Source organism: Jaculus jaculus, chromosome 3, assembly GCF_020740685.1.
Source record: "Jaculus jaculus isolate mJacJac1 chromosome 3, mJacJac1.mat.Y.cur, whole genome shotgun sequence".
NCBI classification, from domain to species: Eukaryota; Metazoa; Chordata; class Mammalia; order Rodentia; family Dipodidae; genus Jaculus; species Jaculus jaculus.
In genome coordinates, this window is record NC_059104.1 from 127,863,502 (window position 1) to 127,886,600 (window position 23,099).

The following is a 23,099-nucleotide window of genomic DNA, read 5'->3' on the forward strand; positions in this document are numbered from 1 at the left end:
CTCCCATCATAGACTTGGAGCTCCAAGGAAATTTTACTGCATCCTTTTGAATTGAAGCATCATTTCCAGAATCTTAAATTATTCTAGCAGGTTGAATTGATTGAACAAATGGGAACAGACGCATGGGTACATACACTCCTTCTTATTTTCTTCTATATTAAATGTGTTCTTGAATCTCATCTCCCAATCTGTGTAGTGAGGCAAGACACACACATGAGCACAAATGTGTGTACATGCATCCCACACATGCATATATGGTTAAAAATGTTTATATACCATGGACTCATGCCCATCACTGTCTCTGGGCTTCTCAAAGCCAACTGCAATGAACCAAGGTGTATATTTAGAGCCATCCAAGATAATTTAGTACTCTGTGCCTGGCATGGTTTGGATGTCAGGAGGCAGTAGGAAAAAGGTGAGGCTGGTCTGCCCTCCAGAACTTACAGCACTGTGGTGGTTTGAATGTGAATGTATGTCCCCCATAGATTCAGGGATATTTTATTAAGGTTACACTTCCTGCTAGAGTCTCTTAGAGCTTTCTGGAGCAGATGTCACTGGGGGTTGGATCTTGTAGTACAGCTTCTCATGTTACACCTAACACTCAATATGAAGAGGTAACAGCTTTGGGGTCATGATTAATGATTCCGCATGAGGATTTGTTATTCACTAATGGGATTAATGCCCTTTTAAGAGTCTGAAGTGACCTACCTTGCCTCTTTGGACATTTGAGGACACAGAGAAGGTACCATTTTGGAAGCAGAGAGGGGTGTCACAAGATACTGATGAGTATATTAGCACTTTTGTCTTGGACTCTCTAGCCTCCCAAAGTGTAAGCCAAAATATTGTGTTATTTATAAATATTCCAGCCTGAGTTAGTCTACTACAGCTGTCTAAATAGATTATGACAAGGCTGCTCAAAGATGAGTGACATATTCTATAGACAGGAAGAACCTGACTGGGACAGCTCTCTCCATTGCCAGAGACTGTGTAAAGAAGAATCCCACAGGCTGCTTGGCTGTATCGGGGAACAGGCCAGATAGGAGCCTAAGTCCTCAGAAGGAAGCAGAGCAGGCAATGAGCTTTCACTCCTGGGCCAGCAGCCAGTTTGTGATGGAAAGCAGCAACCCTTGCAAACAAACAGCCTGCAAAGTACAGGGTAAGCCTGATATGCATGCCAGGGTTCCTATAATAAGCACCACAAACTGGGTGCTCAGACAATAGAAGCTTATTGCCTCTCAGTTCTGGAGCTTGTAAGCCCAAGACGAAGCTCTTGGCAGGGCTGGCTTCTCCCGAGGACCAAGAGGAAGAACCTGTTCTCTGGCCCTGGTGCTTTGCTTTCAATCTTGGGCATTCCTTATGTTATAGATACATTGCCTCAAAGACTGTATTGATGGTCACATCACATTCTCCATGTGTCTATGTCAAGCCTTGCACCCCTACTTTATAAGGATACCAGTCATATCAGATTAGGGCCTATATATTCTAATATGAGCTAATCTTCCCTCCTTGAATCTGTAACAGTCCTATATGCAACAGGGCCACGTTCTACGATACTGAAAGGAAGGACTTCACCAGCTGGGATGGAGGTAGGAGAGACATAACCAACCATCACACGTTTCCAGTGGCACCTGTGTCTGCTGCCTCTAGGGAATGGGGTAGGTGGTAGAGACTGTCTTCTCAACCATTTACATAACCAAGGTACAGCACTGTTTTTAAAGGTAAACCACATTATGCAGTTTATGTATTTCATACCTTTTCTAGATTTCCACATGTAAAAAGAAATCAAATGCAAGCATCTAATCTTGGCCCACAAAAAGATCCTACATCTGTGAGCAACTCCTGCCCAAATCTCATGAAAGGATATCTTCATGATGTGGTCATATGTAGCTTACTCATGCAGATGTATATCATCTGATTATACTGTGCAGGCTGTTCAATGTCTCTTGCAGGAATTACAGGAATTATAATCTCAGAAATGCTCTGGCATTTTCATTCTATCCACTATTTCCAGCTTACCTTTCATGTGGGTGTTCTGTAATATTTACTGGACTAATGAACACTGTTAGGCTGTGAGTCATCCTTCACTTCTTCCATTCCTGAATGCCTACCTATATTCAGTCATGTCTAGAAGTTCCATTTCCCCAAAGTTCTCTCTATATTTCTCTGCATAGTTCACTACTTCGACTACTCAGATTCAGATCTCACCATTTCTCCCCCTGAAATTTCACAATCCTCAGTGTGTCTACTTAGCTCAGTCTCACTAGCCCCTGCTTCATTCTTAACATTGGTACCACAGGGATTTCACAAAAGAGATCAGTGCCCTACAACAGTGCTTCACCTGTGGCATAGACTTGGCATACAGCATATCTGTCCTTCCATGATCCAATCCCACTCTGAATTAATACAAACACTTGTTGGTTCTTGCCACTATGCCAACTGGCCTTTGCAAGGGCTATGGGAACCTTGTCAGGGTGAGATAGAAAGATTCTCCAGAGGCTTTAGAAATAAGTTCCCACTCAAAGTCTTCCTTTTCAGGAAAATGAGTTTGTGAAACATATAGATATTCTTGTCAGAGACACATAACATAGCTTATGTTAAAGAAAAAGATGGAAGCTGGACATATTGATCAGTGGTTAAGGTGCTTGTCTGCAAAGCCTAACAACCTGGGTTCAATTTCCCCATACCCACGTAAAGCCAGTTGCACAATGTGGTGCATGCATTTGGAGTTTGCAGAAGCTGGAGGCCCTGGCATTCCCACTCTCTGTCTGCCTCTCTTCTCTCAATCTCTGTTTGCATATAAATAAATAAACACAAATAAAAGAGAAAAAGATGGGGCTATGTTGTGCAATGTCCAATGGGAGTAGAAAAGTTGACAATGGAGAGAAAAAGTGAGAACCTTAGCTCTTCATAAATTTGAAGTGGTTAGTGCATGCCATGACTGTTTACAGAGGTCAGCAGCTTTATTATCACAGATAGCTGAGTGTTCTTATACCTATGAACTGTTCATGTCCATTCACTTTCATGAACATCTTACCATGTACCACTCTAATGGCATTTTACATAAAAAGATGGGAAATCCAGAGACAACAAGACAAAGAAAATAGGAGATCTGATATATGTTTAAAATTCTTCTGGTCTACATGTCAGAACTTTGTTTTAGCAGTGCCCACACTGATTCTTTGGGAAAGGTAAATTGAGTGGTGGTTCTGTCATCTCCCAACATGGCATGCATTTACTTAAGCCTCAGATCCATTAACCATAAGCTTGAGTGACAAGAGCAGTACACTAATGTCAGGGTTAAATTCTTGAAGCAGTGTACTATAATTTATATCTTGGATGTCTCAAGGTCATGTGTTAAAGCCTTGGTCCCCAGACTGTGGCACTATTGGGAAACAATGGAACCTTTGCTAAGTGGGGCCTAATGTGATGAAAATAGGTTATTGAGGACTGTATACTTGAAGCAGATTTGGGGATTCAGGTCCATTCCCTCATCTCTCTGCTTCCCAACAACCATGAGGTATCTGCTTCCATCAACTCTTGCCATGCCCAATAAGCCCAAAGCAACAATGTCGAGTGACCATGAACTGAAACCTCTGAAAGTATGAGGAAAATGAACTTTGCCTCTTTAAGTTGATGGTATTTTGTCTCAGCATGGAAAATTTACTGGAATGTAGTGGAGGCACTGAATATTTACTAACTGATGCTATCTAAGCAAGAGACATTTAACAGTCAGTAATGGTGCCATAGCCTGAAAACCTTGTGAAGTGTATGTGCATGCACATGAGGGCCATTCTTTCATTCATTTCACAAGCATTTACCAGGTCTTTTGACTATGCTCTAGGAGTAGGTATCAGAAGTGAATGTTGAGAGGCTGGATAGATGGCTTAGTGATTAAATGTGCTTACTTGAAAAGCCTGACATTTCAGGTTTGATTCCCCAGTACCCACACAAAAGCCAGATGCACAAAGTGGTACATATATCTGAGTTCCTATGCAGTGGCAAGAGGCCCTGGCATGCCCATTCACCCCCCTCTCTCAATTGATAACATTTTTTGTGAAAAGAAGTGCATGTTTAACACTGGGCACAGAGCACAGCTCTAATATCAGCACTAGAAACTCTGGGCAAGAGAACGAGATATTTAAGGCCAGCTTAGATTACATGCAAGTTCAAGGCCAGCATACATAGTGAGACCTCTTCCCCGTAAGACCAAAACAAAAGGACATGTGAGTCTTCACCCAGGGCTCATTGTTAAATACGCTTCTGCTACATCAAGAAACTGGAGCTCAATTGTCAAAACTCCTTTAAGCTGGGCATAGGGGGACAACGTGAAATCACAGCATAGGAGTCTATGAAAATTCAAATCCAGCCTGAACTCACAGCAAGACCCCCATCTCACAGATAAATTGCCTTTCAATGCCATCATATTCTTTCTTATCCTTGAAGATTTTCTTTAATTCCAGATATCATTCCCATATACTTTTTGTGGTTAATCTTTTGATTTATAGAAAACCATTCATATTTTAAAATATCGCTCTTAATTACAATGTTATGGGTATGAAACAAGCATTCTTTTTGTGATGAACCAGATCTTAAACTCTAGCTTACAGCCAGGTGTAGTGGTGCATGCCTTTAATGTCAGCACCTAGGGAGGCAGAGGTAAAAAGATCACTATGAGTTTGAAGCCAGTCTGGGATACAGAGTGAGTTCTGGGTCAGCCTGGACTACAGCGAGAACTTCCTTTAAAACAAATAAACTTAGATACACTAGCTAAATATAAATATTATTTTTTCATTGGTTAGCAATTTGCACAGAGGAAGAGGTTAAAAAACATTTGTGAAAATAGCTAAAATGAAGAGCAAAATGTCCATTCATTATATGGTGCTGAAGCATCCATAGCCCTTAGTTGTTGAAACCTCTGAAGAACTGTGCCCAAGAATGGTGTTGAAGAGTTGGGTGGGGAGAAGAGCTCATATGAGCCTCAGCAAGACAGCAGGCCAGGCTCTTTTAGCCCAAACTGCCAAAGAGGTGAGAAAATATAACCTGAAACAAAGTTCTATGTGCAACACTGCTGAGCATGCTATAGATAGAACCAAGCAGCCCTAGAGGTGATGCAAACATCTCCAGAGACATCTCAGATCCCTCCACTCTCAGACTGAATGGTTAATGTGTACAGATTGCAGGCTGCAAGGTAGAGAGCCCCAGAACTGACATCTGTGAAAATCAAACTAGAACATTAAAACTGAAAAATGCACTCACTAAATTTAAGAACTGAATAGAGATAGCCTTCACGGATCACTGGACCCCTGTCAGGAGAGATTGACAGATGAAAGTCAGGTCAGAAAGCTTTGCACTGGCTGGAGCACTGAAGACAAAGCGAAAAAGGAACAGCACAACCAGAAGGGATAAAAGTGTGAGAGACACCTGTGCCCTTCACGAGACTCGAGTCACAGAACACAGGGGAGAAGCAGTGTTGTAAGGAATAATACCAATTATTTATACTGAGGACATTCAAAATTACCCTTTGTGGTTATTTGGAAATATACCATGCTTTTGTTTTAGCTATATACACATGACTGTGAAATAGAATGCCAGAAATTATTATTCTTATCTGACAGTGACCTTGTACCTACTAGTGAGCTTCTCTCTTTCTTTCCCTTTCTCATTCCAATATTCTAGTAACAATTGTCCTATACTTCTAAGAAATCAACTCTTTAATTTTTACTTAACAGTGGGATCAGTTCAGGGGTAATGGCTCAACAGTTAAAGGCACTTGCTTGCAAAGCCTACCAGCCCTAGTTCAATTCCCCAGCCTCTATGTAAAGCTGAAAGCAGCTGGTATTCATTTATAGTAGCAAGAGACCCTAGCGTAGTCATACACACACATGTACACACACACATACACAAATAAATACATAACTGTATAATTGTTTAAAGAGTGAAATTGTATGGTAATCATCTTTTGGCACTTGGCTTATTGGGCTTAATATAATGTCTTCTAGATTTTTCTTTGTAGATGAAAATGACTGCATTTTATAGTTCCATGGCTGAGTAATATTCCATTATGTACAAATATTATATTTTCCTATGCATGCATTCATTAATGGACCTTAGATTGATTCCATACTTTACAGTTGCAAAACTGTTCTCACCAAAAAGAAAGGATGAATGTGTAAGGACATGAATACACTACTTCCTGTAAATTGACCATTACAAAACAATCATGAACTTAAATATTATGTTGTACCCCATTTATATGTATACTTATTGAATGTCAATCAGAAAGAAAACAGAGGGGCTCTGGATATGGTTCTTTGGTTGAAGTACTTTTCACTCAAGTATGAGGGCCTTGATCAGGATTCCAGCAGTCACTCAGAAGCCAGTTAAATGGCATGCTCTTGCCCAGTGCTAGGAGGTAGAGACAGGGGATCCCTGGGGCTTGCTGGCTAACTAGTCTATATGAATCTGCATTTCAGGAGGGTGAGAGAGCCTGCCTAAGAGAACAAAGTAGAAAATGATTGAGGAAGACACATGATGTTGGCCTCTGGCTTTACACATACACTCATAGTTGCATGGACATCTGCACATGCATATACCAGCACATGTACACATACATGCAGAACACAGGGACAGAGAGAGAGAGAAAAAGCAAAAGAAATAATAGCAACACATTTTCAAACTCTAATGCAGGGTATCAAACTACAGATGCCAAAACTGCTACAAACCTTAGGTAGAATAAATATAAATAAATATAAAGAAAACCAAGCAAGGCAGTACTATACCTGTACTAGCATAACTTCTTCTGCTCTTCCTGAACCTCTTCAGTAAAGCTCTAGAAAGCAAGAAATTACCCACAAGGAGTAACTTTCTGCAGGCCTCCATTAGAACATGGCTGTCTGATGTCCCTCCTTAAAGCCTCAGCAATAAAGGGAACAGAACAAAAGTGAGGTAGGTGAACGCTCGTGTTTTCTCCTTTTTCCCTATGACTGCATAAAAGCCTACAAGTTCTAAACACTTAGAATATGAATCAAACAATGAGGCATATCCTGGTGATGCCTATCCTGTCCCCATGACATCACAGTCATTCATTAGTTTCTCAGTATCACATCTTATAGTCACATCATGATGACTCACTGCATCTTTAAAGCACACACACAAAAAGAAGTCAGAATGGAGAAGCCACATACAGAAGGATTTCAACTCTGTGGAATCTCAGAAAAGCTATGGAGATAGTGAAAAGATCCAATGGGTGGTTGCAAGTGGTTGGGACAGATGGAAGAGAACAGGCAGATCACTAGTATTGAGAGGGCAGCAAAACTGTCCAATAACACCATGATGCTAATACTCAAATGATGGACACTTATCATTATACTATACTTCAAACCCATGGAATGTATACCACCAATAATGAACCTTCATATAAACTGTGGATTTTGCAAATTCTCTAATTTCCTTTTAAATTTTTTAGCTGTAAAAATTAAATATTTTGTTTTTAATATTTTATTGTTTGTTTGAGAGAGAGAAAGAGGCAGGCACAAAGAGTGAGCCTGGGTGTGCCATGGCCCGCTGCCACTGAAAACTCCAGATGCATGTGTGACTTAGTGCATTTGGTTTTACATGGCTTTACTGGGGCATCAAACCCAGACAATTGGGCTTTGCAAGCAATTGCCATTAATTGCTAGGCATCTCTCCAGGCACAGATTAAATATTTTAAGGCTAAAAAGAGTAAAAGCAACCTGAGACTCAACACGTGCTGTGTCCTGTCACCCCATGTCCACAGCTTATTCACAGTCTGTCCGAAGAACGGGCCTATGGTTACCGCCAAGACCGTGGGACTTAAAATTCTCTGGGTGGGATATAAATTGGCACTGCCTTATGGAATGCCAGCATGGGCAATGTACAGCATCATGAGTTTTCTGCTTAAATGATGGATTTTGTCAAAAAGGAACTCACAAGTTCCCATCTGCCACTCCTGTGACCCTGAATGACCCACACAGTGTATAGAAGGAGCTGCCCAGCTTGAGATCTGCTGTCATGGCAAACACAGAGAATGTTAGGCGAGCACTGCTCAAAATCATACTCTCCCTTCATGTCCTGAATAAGTAAAGAATGGATTAGGATCAAGGTAGCTGCTTTTTTATTTAATAGGTAGCCATCTAGAAACACAGGGCCAAAGGCCATCTGACTTATTCTCATCCGAGATGGCTATAAACAGTAGCGGCAGTTTCCTTATGCTTCAGCTTTTCATGGGCTTAGCACCTGTGGGCAGAGCCCTTTCCAAGTCAGCATTCCTCCTGAGTCCAACAGCCAATCAGAACTAGAACTTGGCATGGATGCTCACTTTCTAACTGCCTAATTCATATAATTGGACCTGATCCAAGCCTCCATTTGTGACAGAAATTTTCCTTTGGTCTTTTCCTCTTTCCTCCAAGCTTCTCTTAGCTTGGGAGCTTTCCTGTTTTTTCTCCCCTCTTGCCTCAATTCTCCTGTAACCAATCATCTACAACTTACTATTCCCTGAGTCTATGATTTTTTTCAGTTCTTGGCTAAATGTGGGCCAGAACTTGAGGCTTGAAAGCCATGTGCTTGAGATTCTAAGTTCCCGCAGAGCCCAGGCTATTTGCTGCATCATTCTGGAGATCTACCCTGGTTCCCATCCCATAGCATGAGAAAAGGAAAAGACAGCTATAGGACAAACATGACAGTCCATGACTGAAATGTAGCTACATGCCCACTCAACTGTCTGAAACTGAATCTTCAGTACCAATTTTTTTTTTAAAAAAAAATCTAAAATAGGGACAAAAAGAGAAATGAGTCATTGTCTTCCCTAATTTTCCAATTGTTAGGTAGTTATTTATGGAAAATCTTACAGTTTTATTAGAATTAGCCATATGCTTAAAAAACAATAAAAATTTATATCCTTAACCCTGACACACTTTTCAATGTTGCTTTTTCCTATAATATAGTTCTTAAATTTGTAAAATTTCTATCATATACTTTCTGTTTCTTGGTTTCTTTATTATATTCAATATCTGTTTATAGTGTTTTCTACTTTCATACACCTTTTCTTGATCGCAAATTTCATGTATCACATTTAAGCATTTTTTAGTCTTCTGAAATTCTCATGAGACATCATATATGCAAAGTGTCTGGTCATGTGAGCAGAAACCCCATCATTCTCACCTCCCGGAAGTCTTCTTAGAGAAAAGGTATCAAATCCTCATTCTCAGAGGAGCAGCTTGGTGAACCGTGCCTCAGGAGGCATTGGAGGTCTCCTAAGGGTCCATGGATGTTCCCACTTCTATACTGCACAGCACAGAATCTAATTTCACTCTATAATTGGAGGCATTTGTGGAGTTGCCTCTCCTCGCTCAAAGCCAGACTTTCCTCATCTTTCCTCACCTGAACCCAGAACTGTGACCAACACACTGCAGCAAATATTCAGTAAGTAAGCTAAGAGTAACACAGTAGTCTACCCATAGTAAACACAGCAATGACATGCATATGTGGAACCCACAGCAACAGAGACCTACTCATGAAGAACATGGCTTTCAGGTGTGTGTGTGTAACCCAGCACAGCACAACAGATATACACCCACAGGGAGCATAGCAGTTGCATGTGTGTGAACCCAGAGTAACAGAGATTTTCCTGGGGGGGGGGGGGATGGCAATGATGTGTGTGTGTGTGTGTGTGTGTGTGTGTGTGTGTAACCCAGAGCAAAAGAGATCTATCCACAAAGAACATGGCAATTACACGTGTGTGTGAAACCCAGGCACTTGCACATTCTAAGCAAACACTGTGAAACATCCCAAGCCCTCAGGTATTTTTTTTTTGAAGCAGGGTCCCCCTATGCTCAGGCTTATTTGAGCTTATTATGCAGCCTAGCCTGGTGTGAAACTCATAATCCTCCTGCCTCAGCTTCCCAAATGCTGGGATCACAGGCTCCGTGCCTGATAAATTTGTGTATGCTTTCTAAACAAGCCCTTGCCTGAGGTGGATTAGTGTCACTTGTCTTTTCTTCATGAAATTAGATATAAGAGTGACCTAGACACTTTTAGCCCAACTGAGAACTGACATAAAATATGTCACGATTTCTAGAGTAAAATACTTGTCAAAGTTCAGCTTGATTCCCAGAAAGCTGCTTCAATTTTTCAAAGTAACAAACAACCACATTTTTTGATCCACTTTTTCACTGTAGTACAGGAAAGTTTAGGAAGAAGAACATTCAGACTCAAAGAAGCTTCAAGATTTCCAAGCAATTTCTTTATCAACTGAGAAAATCCTTATGTTGCAAATCCTGTTGAAATGTAGCTCAGTATGCACATGCTACTTGACCCATGCATTTCCCTTTGGTGCCTCTAGACATTTCAGCTGAAGTCATTCCTTACCTTCAGGTGTAAAGGCCGGAGTTCAAGATGGAAATCCTTGATATTGGGACTGGGGATATAGTTTGGTTGCCTAGTATGTAGAAAGCCCTTGGTGGGATCCCCTGTACCACATAAAATCAGCTTGCAGGTGGTATGCCTGTAATCCCAGACCTCAGGAAGCAGAGGCAGGAGGATCAGGTCATCCTTGGCCTCATAGTGAGTTTGAGCTCAGTCTATTATATGAGACTGTCTCAAAAAAAAAAAAAAGAAAAGAAAAGAAAAAGAAAAAAAATCATTAACGTCCACCAAGCATTGTCATGCCATTGGGTTTCCTTAAAGGGGCAAAGGATCCTACAAAAGCTGCACTGAACTCATGAAATAGAATCTTCATGAGTCTCAGGTAGAGGTTTTCTTTCACACTTCTTCAAAGCAGGGATCTATTTAAAACAAACCCCAGGAAGAAGCCCCAGTCTTCCCAAGTCTTGAGGCCTCAGTCCAGAGTACCATTCTCCAAATGAGTAACATGCTACCTCCATGTGTGCTCCTAAGGGAATATGTCAGGCTTCCTGCCCCCAACAACCTGGGCTCATCAGGCAAGTGATTCTATGACATTCCTGAAGGACATTCCTGGCCTAGGAGCATGGTTACTTTTACCCAGCTGCTGTTATTTGTGGCTGACTGTCACTTAGTCACTCTGTCTCCATATTTGATTTTCACACCGAACTTCCCAACAACTCCAGTGAGAAAGAGAAATACTAAACACAAAGCAGGTCTTCAAGTCACCTGAAATGGTGAAAATCTCCAAGTATGCAAATGCACTGCCCCCTTGCAGAAATGATTGTGTGATGATGCATCTATAGCAACTGTTCCCTTAGCCTGAGGCACAATGGTGCTGAATACAGTGTTGTAGAACAAAGGTAAGCAAACAAAGCATAGGAACACTTACAGAAGGAAATGACTTCTCTGGCACAGTCGGCTAAGGAATTATTTACTAGTTAAGGGAAAATTACATTCACATTTTGATTTTAATACACTGCCATGCAGCCCAAAGGTTGTGTAAAGCAATACTCTTTTGTTCATTTCACCTCTTTCCTCTCACTTATAGATGACATGGACATTGCTGTTTTGTTTTTGGCCTGTGGTTTTGGTGCGACACACTTGAATTCAGGGCCTCAAACATGCTAAGAGGACATTCAACCAGTGAGCCACACACTTCACCCTAAATATTTTTTAAGTAAGTCAGCCATATTATGGGTGGCTTGAAAACAACACTTCACCTTTACATGAAATTTGTAGATCAACAAAGAACACTTTTAATATTTGGCAATGAAAAGAAATAATTTGCTACTGACTTGGAGGGATTACTTCCATCTGTGAAACACTACAATGGGAAGACATGTACATTAAGTATGTTGGCTTCTCCCTAACCCTAATCTCACATATCTCCCACATTCAGAGACAAATGTACAACAGTGGGCACACGGAAGGCACTGGCACAGGGCATTGGTGACATCACCTGCTGTGGCAAATGAAAAGCTTATACTGGAAATCCTTCATGTTCCTAGCAGGGGATGTGTCTAGTTTGTAACAATATTCTAAAACACCAGTACCAGCTCTGCAGCTAAACCCATTTCCCCAGAGGGGGGAATACATAAATGTTAAACAGTCCTAGGCTTGGCTTATTTAGAAGCCTCTGGAGACCACATACTCAGAGAAAGCATTTACTTACTTTTTAATGCTTATTCCTGAAGCAAATAAATCACTGGTAGTTGGTTTACCCTCAGACTCCAAACTCAAGACAACATTTGAAATGGAAATCTTGGGTCCTTTTCTGAGAACACTATAAAAGGTAGATCCCTCAAATCTTGAACCAGAGGAGTTAAATGTAATAGAATGCCATTCATATGCACCCCTAATGTTAAGGATGTCAGATAAAGCCGAGGGCCACAGCTGTAAAAAAAAAAATCATATCTGAAAACTTGCATATTGTAATACATGTGGACAAGGTGAGTGTGGGTTAAGAGCAGTTCTGAATGCTTAGAGCAAGGGCTTCCTGCTGAGGTTAAAAAAAATGTCCCTCACAGGGCTGGAGAGATGGCTTATCAGTTAAAGTGCTCGCCTGCAAAGCCTACAGACTCATGTTCAACTCTCCAGGTCCCAGGTAAGCTAGACACATAGTGATGCAATCTCAAAAGGGTTGCGCATGTGCAAAAGGGTTGCACAGGTCTGGAATTTGATTACAGTGGCTGGAGGCCATGGAATGTCAATTCTTTCTTTCTCAAACTTTCTCACATAAAAAGAAAAAAAAAAACTGTTGGTCTTGTCTCAAAAAAAAAAAATGTACCTTAAAACCTGCTGAGGTCAAAAATACCCCTTACAAATTTTAAAACAAAACACTTTTCATACCACATCATTTAAAATATAAGCGTGAAGTGAATTGTGGGTTCCAGTCCTGCATGATGAGCCACAAGCAGATAATGAGGGTGCCAGCAAGAAGAGATGTGACCACCACAGCTCAGAAAGTGTTTCTTACCATGTTTATTGATGACACAGGACCAATGCTGTTAACATAAATGTCCACATCGATGACAGTTGGCTTTACTGTGGAGAAAAATAAATGTTGTTAATACTTTATGCCACAGAGCCAAAGGAGACCACAATTCAAAAGTCAATGTTGAAAACAGGTGGGTGGAATTTCTCCTGCATTTGTTTTGCATTAAAAATCAAGCCCAGGGCTGGCAAGATGGCTTAATGGTTAAGGCACTTGCCTGCAAAACCACAGGAACTTGGTTAGATGTCCCAGGACCCATGTAAGCCAGATGCACAAGGTGGCACATGCATCTGGAGTTTGTTTGCAGTGGCTGGAGACCCTGGTGTGTCCATTTGTCCTCTCTCTCTCTCTCTCTCTCTCTCTCTCTCTCTCTCTCTCTCTTCCTCTGCCCATTCTCTCTCTCAAATAAATAAATAAAAATATTTTTTTTAAAAAAGCATGCCCTGATTTTCTTCTTAAAACTCTAAAAGGATGGGAGAGTCTTACTATTATTTATTTAACTCCAGGAAAAAAAAATCAGTTATGCACTGCAAACTGCCTGTGACAGATGACTATAAAGATTTTGTGTGATGTTATTTAAGTTGACTTTATGGCAAAGAAATTAGGTAAAATATGTTTTCTGCCTGTTTAATGTCAATGTTTTGCTATAAAGCTAAAATACAGATGATAAACAATATCAGTGATGGATAAATACTATTGTTCTAAAGCAAAGCAACTCAAAGCAAATTTCTAGCTAGTTCCTACGCTACAGGAAACTAGAAACATATCTTGAGATTTGGATGCTGGTGACTTAAAGACACACACATAACACATGCCTATCACAAAGGCACCTCTACAAGTCAAAACCGAAGAGCAATTCAGTTAAGTCAAAGCATTACGATCTCAAGCATGGGGGAATGTAATTTTTATGAGCAGAAGTTGTGATATCCAGCAGCGTGCATCAGAGGTTAATTGGCTAATTTAGCTTAAAGAAAACTAGTTTCTTCCCGAGCAATACCAGTAATGAGACAGGAAGCCTGCAGAGCCTGAGTTAGGTAGCCAGTGCCTTCAGAAGGGGGGAAGTTTGGTTTGTCATCATGCAGGGACTGACAAAGGAGAGAACAGCCAATTCTGGGATATTTATGCCCAGGAGGAATATCAACATGACTCATGAACCTTTCCATATGAAGTTTCTATGGAAACAAGATTGGTTGCTTCTGCAATTATTTCAATGAGCCTCCTTCAGTTTTGCTAAATAGCTGTTCATTCACAAATGAAATCTGTCCTTCACTTCTGGAACTGAGTGTGATGCCGGCAAGCTCTCAGGCTCTTATAACATTGCATATCCAGTAGACTGCCACCTTGGCAAAGACTTTCAGAGTTTCATGAGATGAAACAAAATTGGTGATGGTGATTAATTTGAATCAACTTCTCTAACATCTTTAAGTACAACTAAGTCATGCTAGCTTCAAAGAGCTGTGACAAAAAGCTCCAGCACAATTCTATGAACTACACACATGATGCTTCACTTTTATAAGTGCGGTGTTCATCTCCAATGAGGGTTTACTAATTACTATGAATAGTAAGGAGCATCTTTCTTCTGTCTCATCAGATCCCAAATGTTCTGTCTCCACACACTTTATAATCTTTGATTATGCCATGCAGAAAGCTGTCTGAAGTCAATTAATGAGGTACTGACTTTTGTAAAAGAATTTTCTTATTCTCTCACAGTATTTATTAGACATTAACATTTTATAGCATTTTAATCTCATAAAATTAAAATGACCTTCAGTCATGAAGTCTCAGCAATTAAACTGGGAAATGAAGAATGAACTGAACACTATCATGCAATAAATGTTTAAGAGATGGTAATTTGGTGATTCGGAATATACACACAAATACCAAATGTGCACAAAAGCTGGGGGGAGTTAGCTGCTTTCAAAAGCTGCTCTTTCAACCAGAGTCAGGATAATGCCTTTGGATCAGGTAACAAAGTAACTCTGAAGAATGCTACATGGAATACTTTGCAGTGAGGAGAACAAGAAGAACATTCAAAAGGCAAGAGGAGGACAGAAAACAATAATCAAAACTAGAACAGACAGGAAAAAACAAATAAAATCAAGAAAACAACAAATTGTTCAACTTGACAGGCATTAACTTCACACCTCTCACTTATAACTCTGAATATCAATATAATCAATTCTCTAGTCAAAACACAGGTTTACACACTGAGTAAGAACTGGGTCTACCCATGTGTTATGTAGCAGAACCCCACCTTACTATTGAAGACAGACATGACCTAAGGTAAAAGAAAAGAAAAAGATACTCCAAGAACATGAAAATAGGAAACAAGCAGGTGTGGTTATACTAATATTTGCCACCATAGACTTTAAACCAAAAGTATTCAAGACAGATAACAAAAAGGCCACCTTACACTCATTGAGGGAACAATGAATGAGGATATTACAATCAAAAACATATGCAATAAACACAGCTGCACCAAGTTTATAAAAAAATCTACTAGACTTTAAATCAGAAATAAATCTGAGCATAATAATAGTTCATGACTTTAATTACCCAATATCATCAATAGACAGAGTATCTAAACAGAAAATAAGGAAAAAAATAATAGAACTAAACAATACCATGTAACAAATGGACTTCACAGATACCTACAGAACATTCTACTCAAACTCTACAAAATACACATTCTATCCAGCAGCTCATGCAACATCCTCTAAAGTAGATTAAAGCAAGCAGAAATTCAGGAAAATTGACATTATTCCTGGTATTATATTTGACCACAATGCAATAAAGCTAGAAATCAACAATTTGAGAAGCAATGCAAAATGCGCTGACTCCTGTAAACATCACACTGTTGTATAATAAATCAGTTATTGAAGAAATCAATTAGGAAATCAGTAAATTCCTAGAACTGAACAACAATGAAAATACAGCATACCAAAACTTGTGAAACTCAATGAAGGCATTCCTATAAGGGACATTTATAGCTCTAAATACCTACATTAAAAAGAAAAAGATCACAAATAACTTACTGATCAATTTTAAGGCTTTGGAAAAAGAATAATCCAAACCCAGAAATGCCATACAGAAAGAAATAATCAAGATCATGGCCAAAATCAATGAAGTGGAAAAGAAGAACACAGTTTTAAAAATTAATGAGATGGAGAGTTGGTTCTTTGAAAAAAATAAACAAGATATAAACTATTGACCAAATTGATAAAAAAGAGACAGAAAGAGAAAACTCTCATTAAAAAGATTAGAGATGAAAAAGTAAATGTTACATAAGATATCAGTGAAATTAGAAGAATTATTTGGACATATTTTAAAAACCTATGTTACCCCAAATTAGAAAATCTGGAAGAAATAAATGAATTTCTTAACTCACATCACCTACCAAAATGGAATCCAGGCTTAGTGATGGATTACTGATTAAGACACTTGCCTGCAAAGCCTAAGGACCAAGGTTCTATGCCTCAGGACCCACACAAGCCAGATGCACCAGGTTGTGCATGTCTGGCATTCATTTGCAGTGGCTGAGGCCATACCATGCCCGTTCATTCTCTCTCTCTCTCCCTCTCTCTATCTATCTGCTTCTTTCTCTAAAATAGATAAATAAATAAAGTTAACAACAACAAAAAAACCCTAAATCCAGAAGAGACAAATCAACTGTATAAAGCTATAAAACACAAAGATATTTAAAGGGCGATTAAAGGTCTCCCAACTAAAAACACAGGGCCAAATGGATTCACGAACAAGTTATACAAACCTTTGCAAAACTAAAACTACTACTTCTCAAGTTATTTCACATAATTGAAAAGGAAGGATTGTTCTCTGACTCCTATGAAGCCACCATTACAGGAATACCAAAACCAGATAGAGATACAACCAGAAAAGAAAATTATGTATCAACATTTTTGATAAATTCAGACAAAAATGAAAAATAAAATTTTTGAAAATCAAGTCCACAGCACATCAAAAGTACCATCCACTTTAATCAAGTAGGTTTTATCCCCAGGATGCCAGGATGATTCAACATATGGAAATCAATCAATGTAATACATCACATAAATAGACTTAAGGATCATTTCAGTAGATGCAAAAACAGGCCTTCTACAACAGACACCATCCCATCATGATTAGAACATTGGAGAAACTAGAGATGGAGGAATAATATTGCAACACAATAAAGGCTACATATCTATCAGATCAAAGTCCCATAACAAACTACTTGGGGAAAAACATGAAGCATTTCCATTAAGTTCTGGAACAAGATAAGCCCCATTGCTACTTAAAGTTGTAATGATGTCTTATCTCTAGCAATAAGAAAGGAGAAAAAAGGGAGAAGAAGAGGTCAAACTAGCCTTATTTGCAAATGGTGATTCTATACTTAAGTGACCCAAAATACTCCATCAAAAAACTTACTAGTCCAGTACTTACTGTCTTTCCTGGCCCTGGACCACCAGATCAAAGAAGTTTCCATGTAAACCAAGGACAGTTCAAGTCTTTTCTCGTAAAAAGATTGTCACAACCTGTTTAAGCTGATTACAGATCTTAACTTGGTATTTCCCAGGCAAAATGGAAAATTGTATCAAGATCACTTCTAAAAACCCCAGTAGCTCTTTCTATAACTATAGACATAGGGGTTAGTAGCACAGCATAGTAGCCAAGCACAAGTTTAGATGTATCAGTCCCCATGCACAACCTTAGCACCATAAATAAATAGGTAAATAAATAAATAAGACCTATAAAATTGGTGGCAAAACCACAGATGTACCTCCATGGTTTACAATACATGGATTACTTCAGAACAAGTTGAGAGAAGTTATACTTAGCTTCACATAAACATTGAGTCTGCGGCCATTCCTCTAGACAAGAGCCAGGATCCATCCCAGGGGAAATAAGTCTATGAATTCACCCAGAACACCACCTTGTGCAAGTGGTAAGCCATCTTGTCCACAAGGCCCACACATTTATTTGGTTTTGTTGTGGTGAACCTTTTGATTAAAACCTGTTATGAAAACTGGTTCCTGAACATATACAGGTCCTCCAGGAAAATTTATTTTACATGAAGTAACTGTGAAGCAAAGACATATCACTTTTATGTGAACATACATAGTAGAGGCCACTTTGTATTTTAGGTTGACCCCCTTTGCACAGGTCTTTGGAAGGCAGAGACACATGCTTCAACATTTCCTCTTTTTCAAGTTTGACATAAGGAGTTAATCATGGAATACTGTTGCCTGAGTATGGCTGCTCCTGAAGAGCTCAGCTGCAAGGCTAGTATATCACCTGATTTTGATGTATCAAATGTGCACATGAGCTTGCAAAATGCAATAACAAGAAGAATGATTTTAAATATCTCTCAGAGCATGAAACTGACTCAAGGAGTCAAGTGGGCAAAGCACAGATGAGGACAAGGACACTCCTGAGGTTGCACATTAGCATCAATAGAAGTTACACTTCTATAGAGAGAGGCAAAGGCTGAGTGGTCTTATAAAAGAAAAAAAATCCACTTTCATTCATGCATAAAGAAGAAGAAAATGGTAGTGACATAACCCAGATTGAAATAGATGGGATTCAGTACATAATAGCAAGTTCTTAGGGACAGCCATTGGTATATGGTGGAGGGAGTAGCCCAAGCGTTTAAGGTTGTCCATAGAAAATATTTTAGAAATGATTTATCACCCAGATGAAAGTAATAGAAATAAGGAGTGGAGACCCCAGGAGCAGGTACCCCTAGTACACCCACATGGTCATTGGCACACCCTGCATGACTACACTGGACTCCACACCCACAATGTCTGGAGTATTGAGAAGTTTCATAGCATCTATGCTTCGGGACTTCGGTGTAAGATGTGCTACTGTGGAGACCACTTCATGATTGGACGGCAATGTGACTGCTGCACAGTGAACAGTAGTTACTTGGCAGTTTACAACTATGACAGTGAGGTGTGCTGGAGTGAGACACAGAAAAGATTGTTAGATATTGCATCTGCTGCCTCCTTGAAAAGATTAAAGATGAAATAAAGATTTAAATCTCAGGAGCTTACAAAGATAAATAAAACTGAAACATAAAGGGTACTTTCAATAGCTGAAAGCACTGAGTACAAACAAAGAGAATGCTGCCAGTCCCAACTGCCACTAAGTAGAGTGGTCCCTGACCACATCACATACTTTCCCCTCACTTCTGCCTTCCCTCCTACTAATGATGCCCTCAAACAAAAGGATCAGTAGACTTAATCAGCCAATAATTTCATTCTGGTCCCACAGACAGGAAGTTAAAAGCAGAGTAAGGGGACACTTATCTGGATTTTACAGCCTTACTAGCAGGAACAAAGATTTTAGAGGGACTCTCTTATAAGTTTAGAATTATAATCAGCAGCAGCACAAATATTCTTTGTGAGTTCCCTGAAGTTATATTATTTTATATAAGCCTTAGAGACCAAGTGGGTATAGTAAAGGCTTTTATTAAATTTTGGTATAACAACTTAGTAAAGTTGTTTTCAAATACTTTTTCCAACCTTAGAGAATGTTATGTTGGGGAAACAGGTAGAGGAACTGGATAAGATGAATGTAAAAGCCAATGGTGGTTAGTTATAAAAGATCTGCCAAGTCTCTGGCCCAATGCAAACTTATTAGTCCAGCTGACTATCAGAACACTGATGTCAAGACGTCAGTATTGTAGGCCCCACTACAGTTCTGTGAAGAGCTCATCAGACAATTAACTCCATCCTGATTTTCTTTGATGGTCACTTTGGAATTAATTTGTACCTAAAATTGTCTGTCATAAAATATTATAGAATTAATTTTAAATTTCTTTTTTTTAAAGAATTATAAGTTGCTATCAAACATTTAAGAAATGTAGGAAATTTGAACATAGCTTAACCCTCTAACTGCTACAAATAAACTTCAGATGTATGTATCACCTTGTGCATCTGGCTTATATGGGTCCTGGGGAAATCAAACCTGGGTCCTTTGCCTATTAAGGCAAGCCCCTTAACTGCTAAACTATCTTTCCAGCCCAAGACAAATACTTTTTGTAAAATTTCTATTTGGGCTCACTTTTTATGGTTCAATGTTAATTTTTAATTTTTAAGTTAAATTTTTTCTTAAATTTACACAAAGGTATATATTATATGTTGAACATATCTTCCCCATTCCTTACTACTTATTATTAAATATGGGCTTTACACTTAATCCCTTCCACTAATCCCAGAAGTGCAGGAACCAACTCAGTGGGCCTCTCTCTCATCCCAGTCATCCTTCAATGAGTGACCTCACACAGACTAGTGGGAGTTTACAAAGACCAGGAAAAGGTCATTAGCATATCACTGTGAGTCTGATTTGATACACACAATGTGTTGCAAAAAAAAAATGCTCATAAAAATTGCTACTGGGCTGGAGAGATGGCTTAGCGGTTAAGCGCTTGCCTGTGAAGCCTAAGGACTCCGGTTCGAGGCTCGGTTCCCCAGGTCCCACGTTAGCCAGATGCACAAGGGGGCGCACACGTCTGGAGTTCGTTTGCAGAGGCTGGAAGCCCTGGCGCGCCCATTCTCTCTCTCTCCCTCTATCTGTCTTTCTCTCTGTGCCTGTCGCTCTCAAATAAATAAATAAAAATTTTAAAAAAATTGCTACTAAACTGCTTAAGAATTCACATTCTCAAGAGAATAAAAGCAACAGTGGTGACAAAGTTCTGAGTCATAAATCTTGACAGGTAGGTGTCCAACAACCTGTAAATTTCTACCTCTTGAAATAATTTAATGGTAAGAACAAAAGCTAGTGAATACATATGCTAAGTCTTAAGATTGTAGGGATTTGATCCTAATGTAGTCATGTTACCAAGAAAAGTAACTTAAAATTGCTGCGGCTGATTTTTCCCATCTATAAACACAGTGAAGAAACTTTTCCTAACCACTAGTTGTATTTGTTATAGTGGGAAAAGGTAAGGGCTTCTTTTATTAATTATATACTTTACTATATGAACAAATCTCATGTTGGTCCCATAGCCCTTGTGCTATCCTCTTATGTCCCCTCTCCCTCACCTCCATACCACTAAGGTCCTCCTCAGTGTGGCTGTTGGTATTCACCATGGGGTTATGAATATATTAGTCAGTCTCTGTTGAGGGAGAAGAATGCTTCAGGATAGTCCTTCCCATCTTGTGCCTCTTACAATCTTTCCACCCAGTCTTCTTCAAAGTTTCCTGAGCCAAAGCACTGGGTTACCCACCAGAGCTAAATGGTAAGACCCTATTCCTGAATTCCACAGGCCATGGACACAGGAGGGTGCTGGAAATTTGGCTACTCACTCCCTGCTGGCTAATCCTCATAGTTCTGGAATGCGCTATGTGAGCTGCTGGGTGGTAATGAGTATCAATAGTATCAATAAGCAGGGGATCCTGCAAGCTATTAGATCAACCAGCTGGGCAAGATGTGCACACCTGGAGAATAGTGGCACACAGCCTAACCAGGTAATCAACAGCTCTCTGACTGGATAAACTCAGTGGTGGAGAACTCATAGCTAGTACTTACTGAAAGCCAAGTCAAAATCCCATGGATATGATGATCATCAACTCGAGAGAAGTTTCCACTAGTCTTTGGCCAGGAAGAGTGGCTACATCCATTAAATGTCTCTTAATTAACTGAATTTATCTAGTTAATCCATGCTTCTGTCCCTCATGATTGACAAGGCAAGTGTTACAGTGCCTTTCATAATAGCACCTTTTCTGTCTGGCCAGAAATAACAATGATCAAAGTGCACTCTTGAGCAAAGCTTTCCATCCACTACAGATTTGAAAGCCTGTCTGCCTTATACCTTTAAGGAATGAAAAGACCGAGGAGAGTATATGTAACCTATACTTAACAAACCTCACTGTAATTAACTAATATGATAACAAAGTAACATCATCAAGATGATGAAACAGGAAGCCCTAGCTCCTACTCCAGCGTGATGACACCAGCATAATGACAACTTGTGGACAATTACCTCTGTGAGCAATCCATAACCCAGTGTGAGGGTGATGTTCTGTTGTTAACTTACCAGATTAGGAATCAAGTAATGGACATGCCTATAGAGGGTGTTTCCAGGAAAGATGAACTGAGGGAGGAAGCCCTTTCTCTAGAATGAGCAGCCCTTCAAGTTGCCCCTGGTATTCACTAATGTGTACATCTATACTGTCTCAGCTGTCCTTCGTGGACATTGGAACCAAGTTTCATCAGCATTCCAACATGGAATGAAGACCAAGGGCTCTCCTGCAATCCTCGTGCCATCAGCACCAGATTGGGACTGCTAAGGCATCCAGCCTTGTGCACTGAGCATCTACCAGGTTCCTTAATACTCAACCTTGCAGTCAGCTATTGTTGGATTTCCAAGCTCATATCCTATAAGCTAATTCAATAAATTCCTTTATAATACCAATTCATTCTATTAGTTCTGCTCCTCTAGAGAATCCAGCAAAGAGATTCTTGTACCCTTGGCACATACACAGCTAAGCACAAACATACCACTGGCAAAATTTACAGAACTTATTTGTCAGTCTCTCACTCTAGGTTGACATAGCAGGTGTAGAAGAAATCACTAACCCTCCAACTCTCCCCAAGGAGGCAAGAAAAGAGTGAAGTATTTTTAAGCTTCTGGCATTGACAGAGCTGCCACAGGGACTTGTTTCTGTCTTTTCTGAATTTAAAGTTGACACTAGCAGGGCAGCAAGTTAGTGGCCTCTGAGTACAAAGGCCACAAGCCAAACTTTTAAGCACAATTGAAATTATGCTATTAAAGGTTTAAAATAGGGCTAGAAAGATGGCTAAGAAGTCAAGGCACTTGCCTGCAAAGCTAAAGGATCCAGCTTCAATTCCCCAGAATCCATATAAGCCAGATGCACAAGGTGCATGCATCTGGAGTTGGTTTGCAGAGGCTGAATGCCCTGGCATGTCCATTACCCCCACCCCCAGCCTCTTGTTCTCTCTTTCTCTCTCTCTTTCTCTCTCTAAGATGTAAATAAAAATAAACTTGAAGTTTATGATAGATTATAATAATTTTAATATGGTTTATGTAAGCATATAATCACCACAAAGAAAATGTCAGTAAAATATATTCAAAAGCAAAATAAGAAAATCACCACATATCATTCAAAAATCAAACAGGGCAATAAGAGAGGAAAGGCAAGAAAGTTACACACAGAAA

General features: G+C 39.6%; 1 protein-coding gene across 1 annotated transcript in view; it reads right to left on the reverse strand.

Moving 5' to 3' along the window:
- Gabrg3 (gamma-aminobutyric acid type A receptor subunit gamma3) overlaps positions 1-23,099 on the reverse strand; it is a 612,827-nt gene that overhangs the window by 545,473 nt on the left and 44,255 nt on the right. The window contains exon 3 of the mRNA XM_045146493.1: positions 12,899-12,966. Coding sequence (XP_045002428.1) covers positions 12,899-12,966 — 68 coding nt within the window. The remainder of the gene's footprint in view (positions 1-12,898; positions 12,967-23,099) is intronic.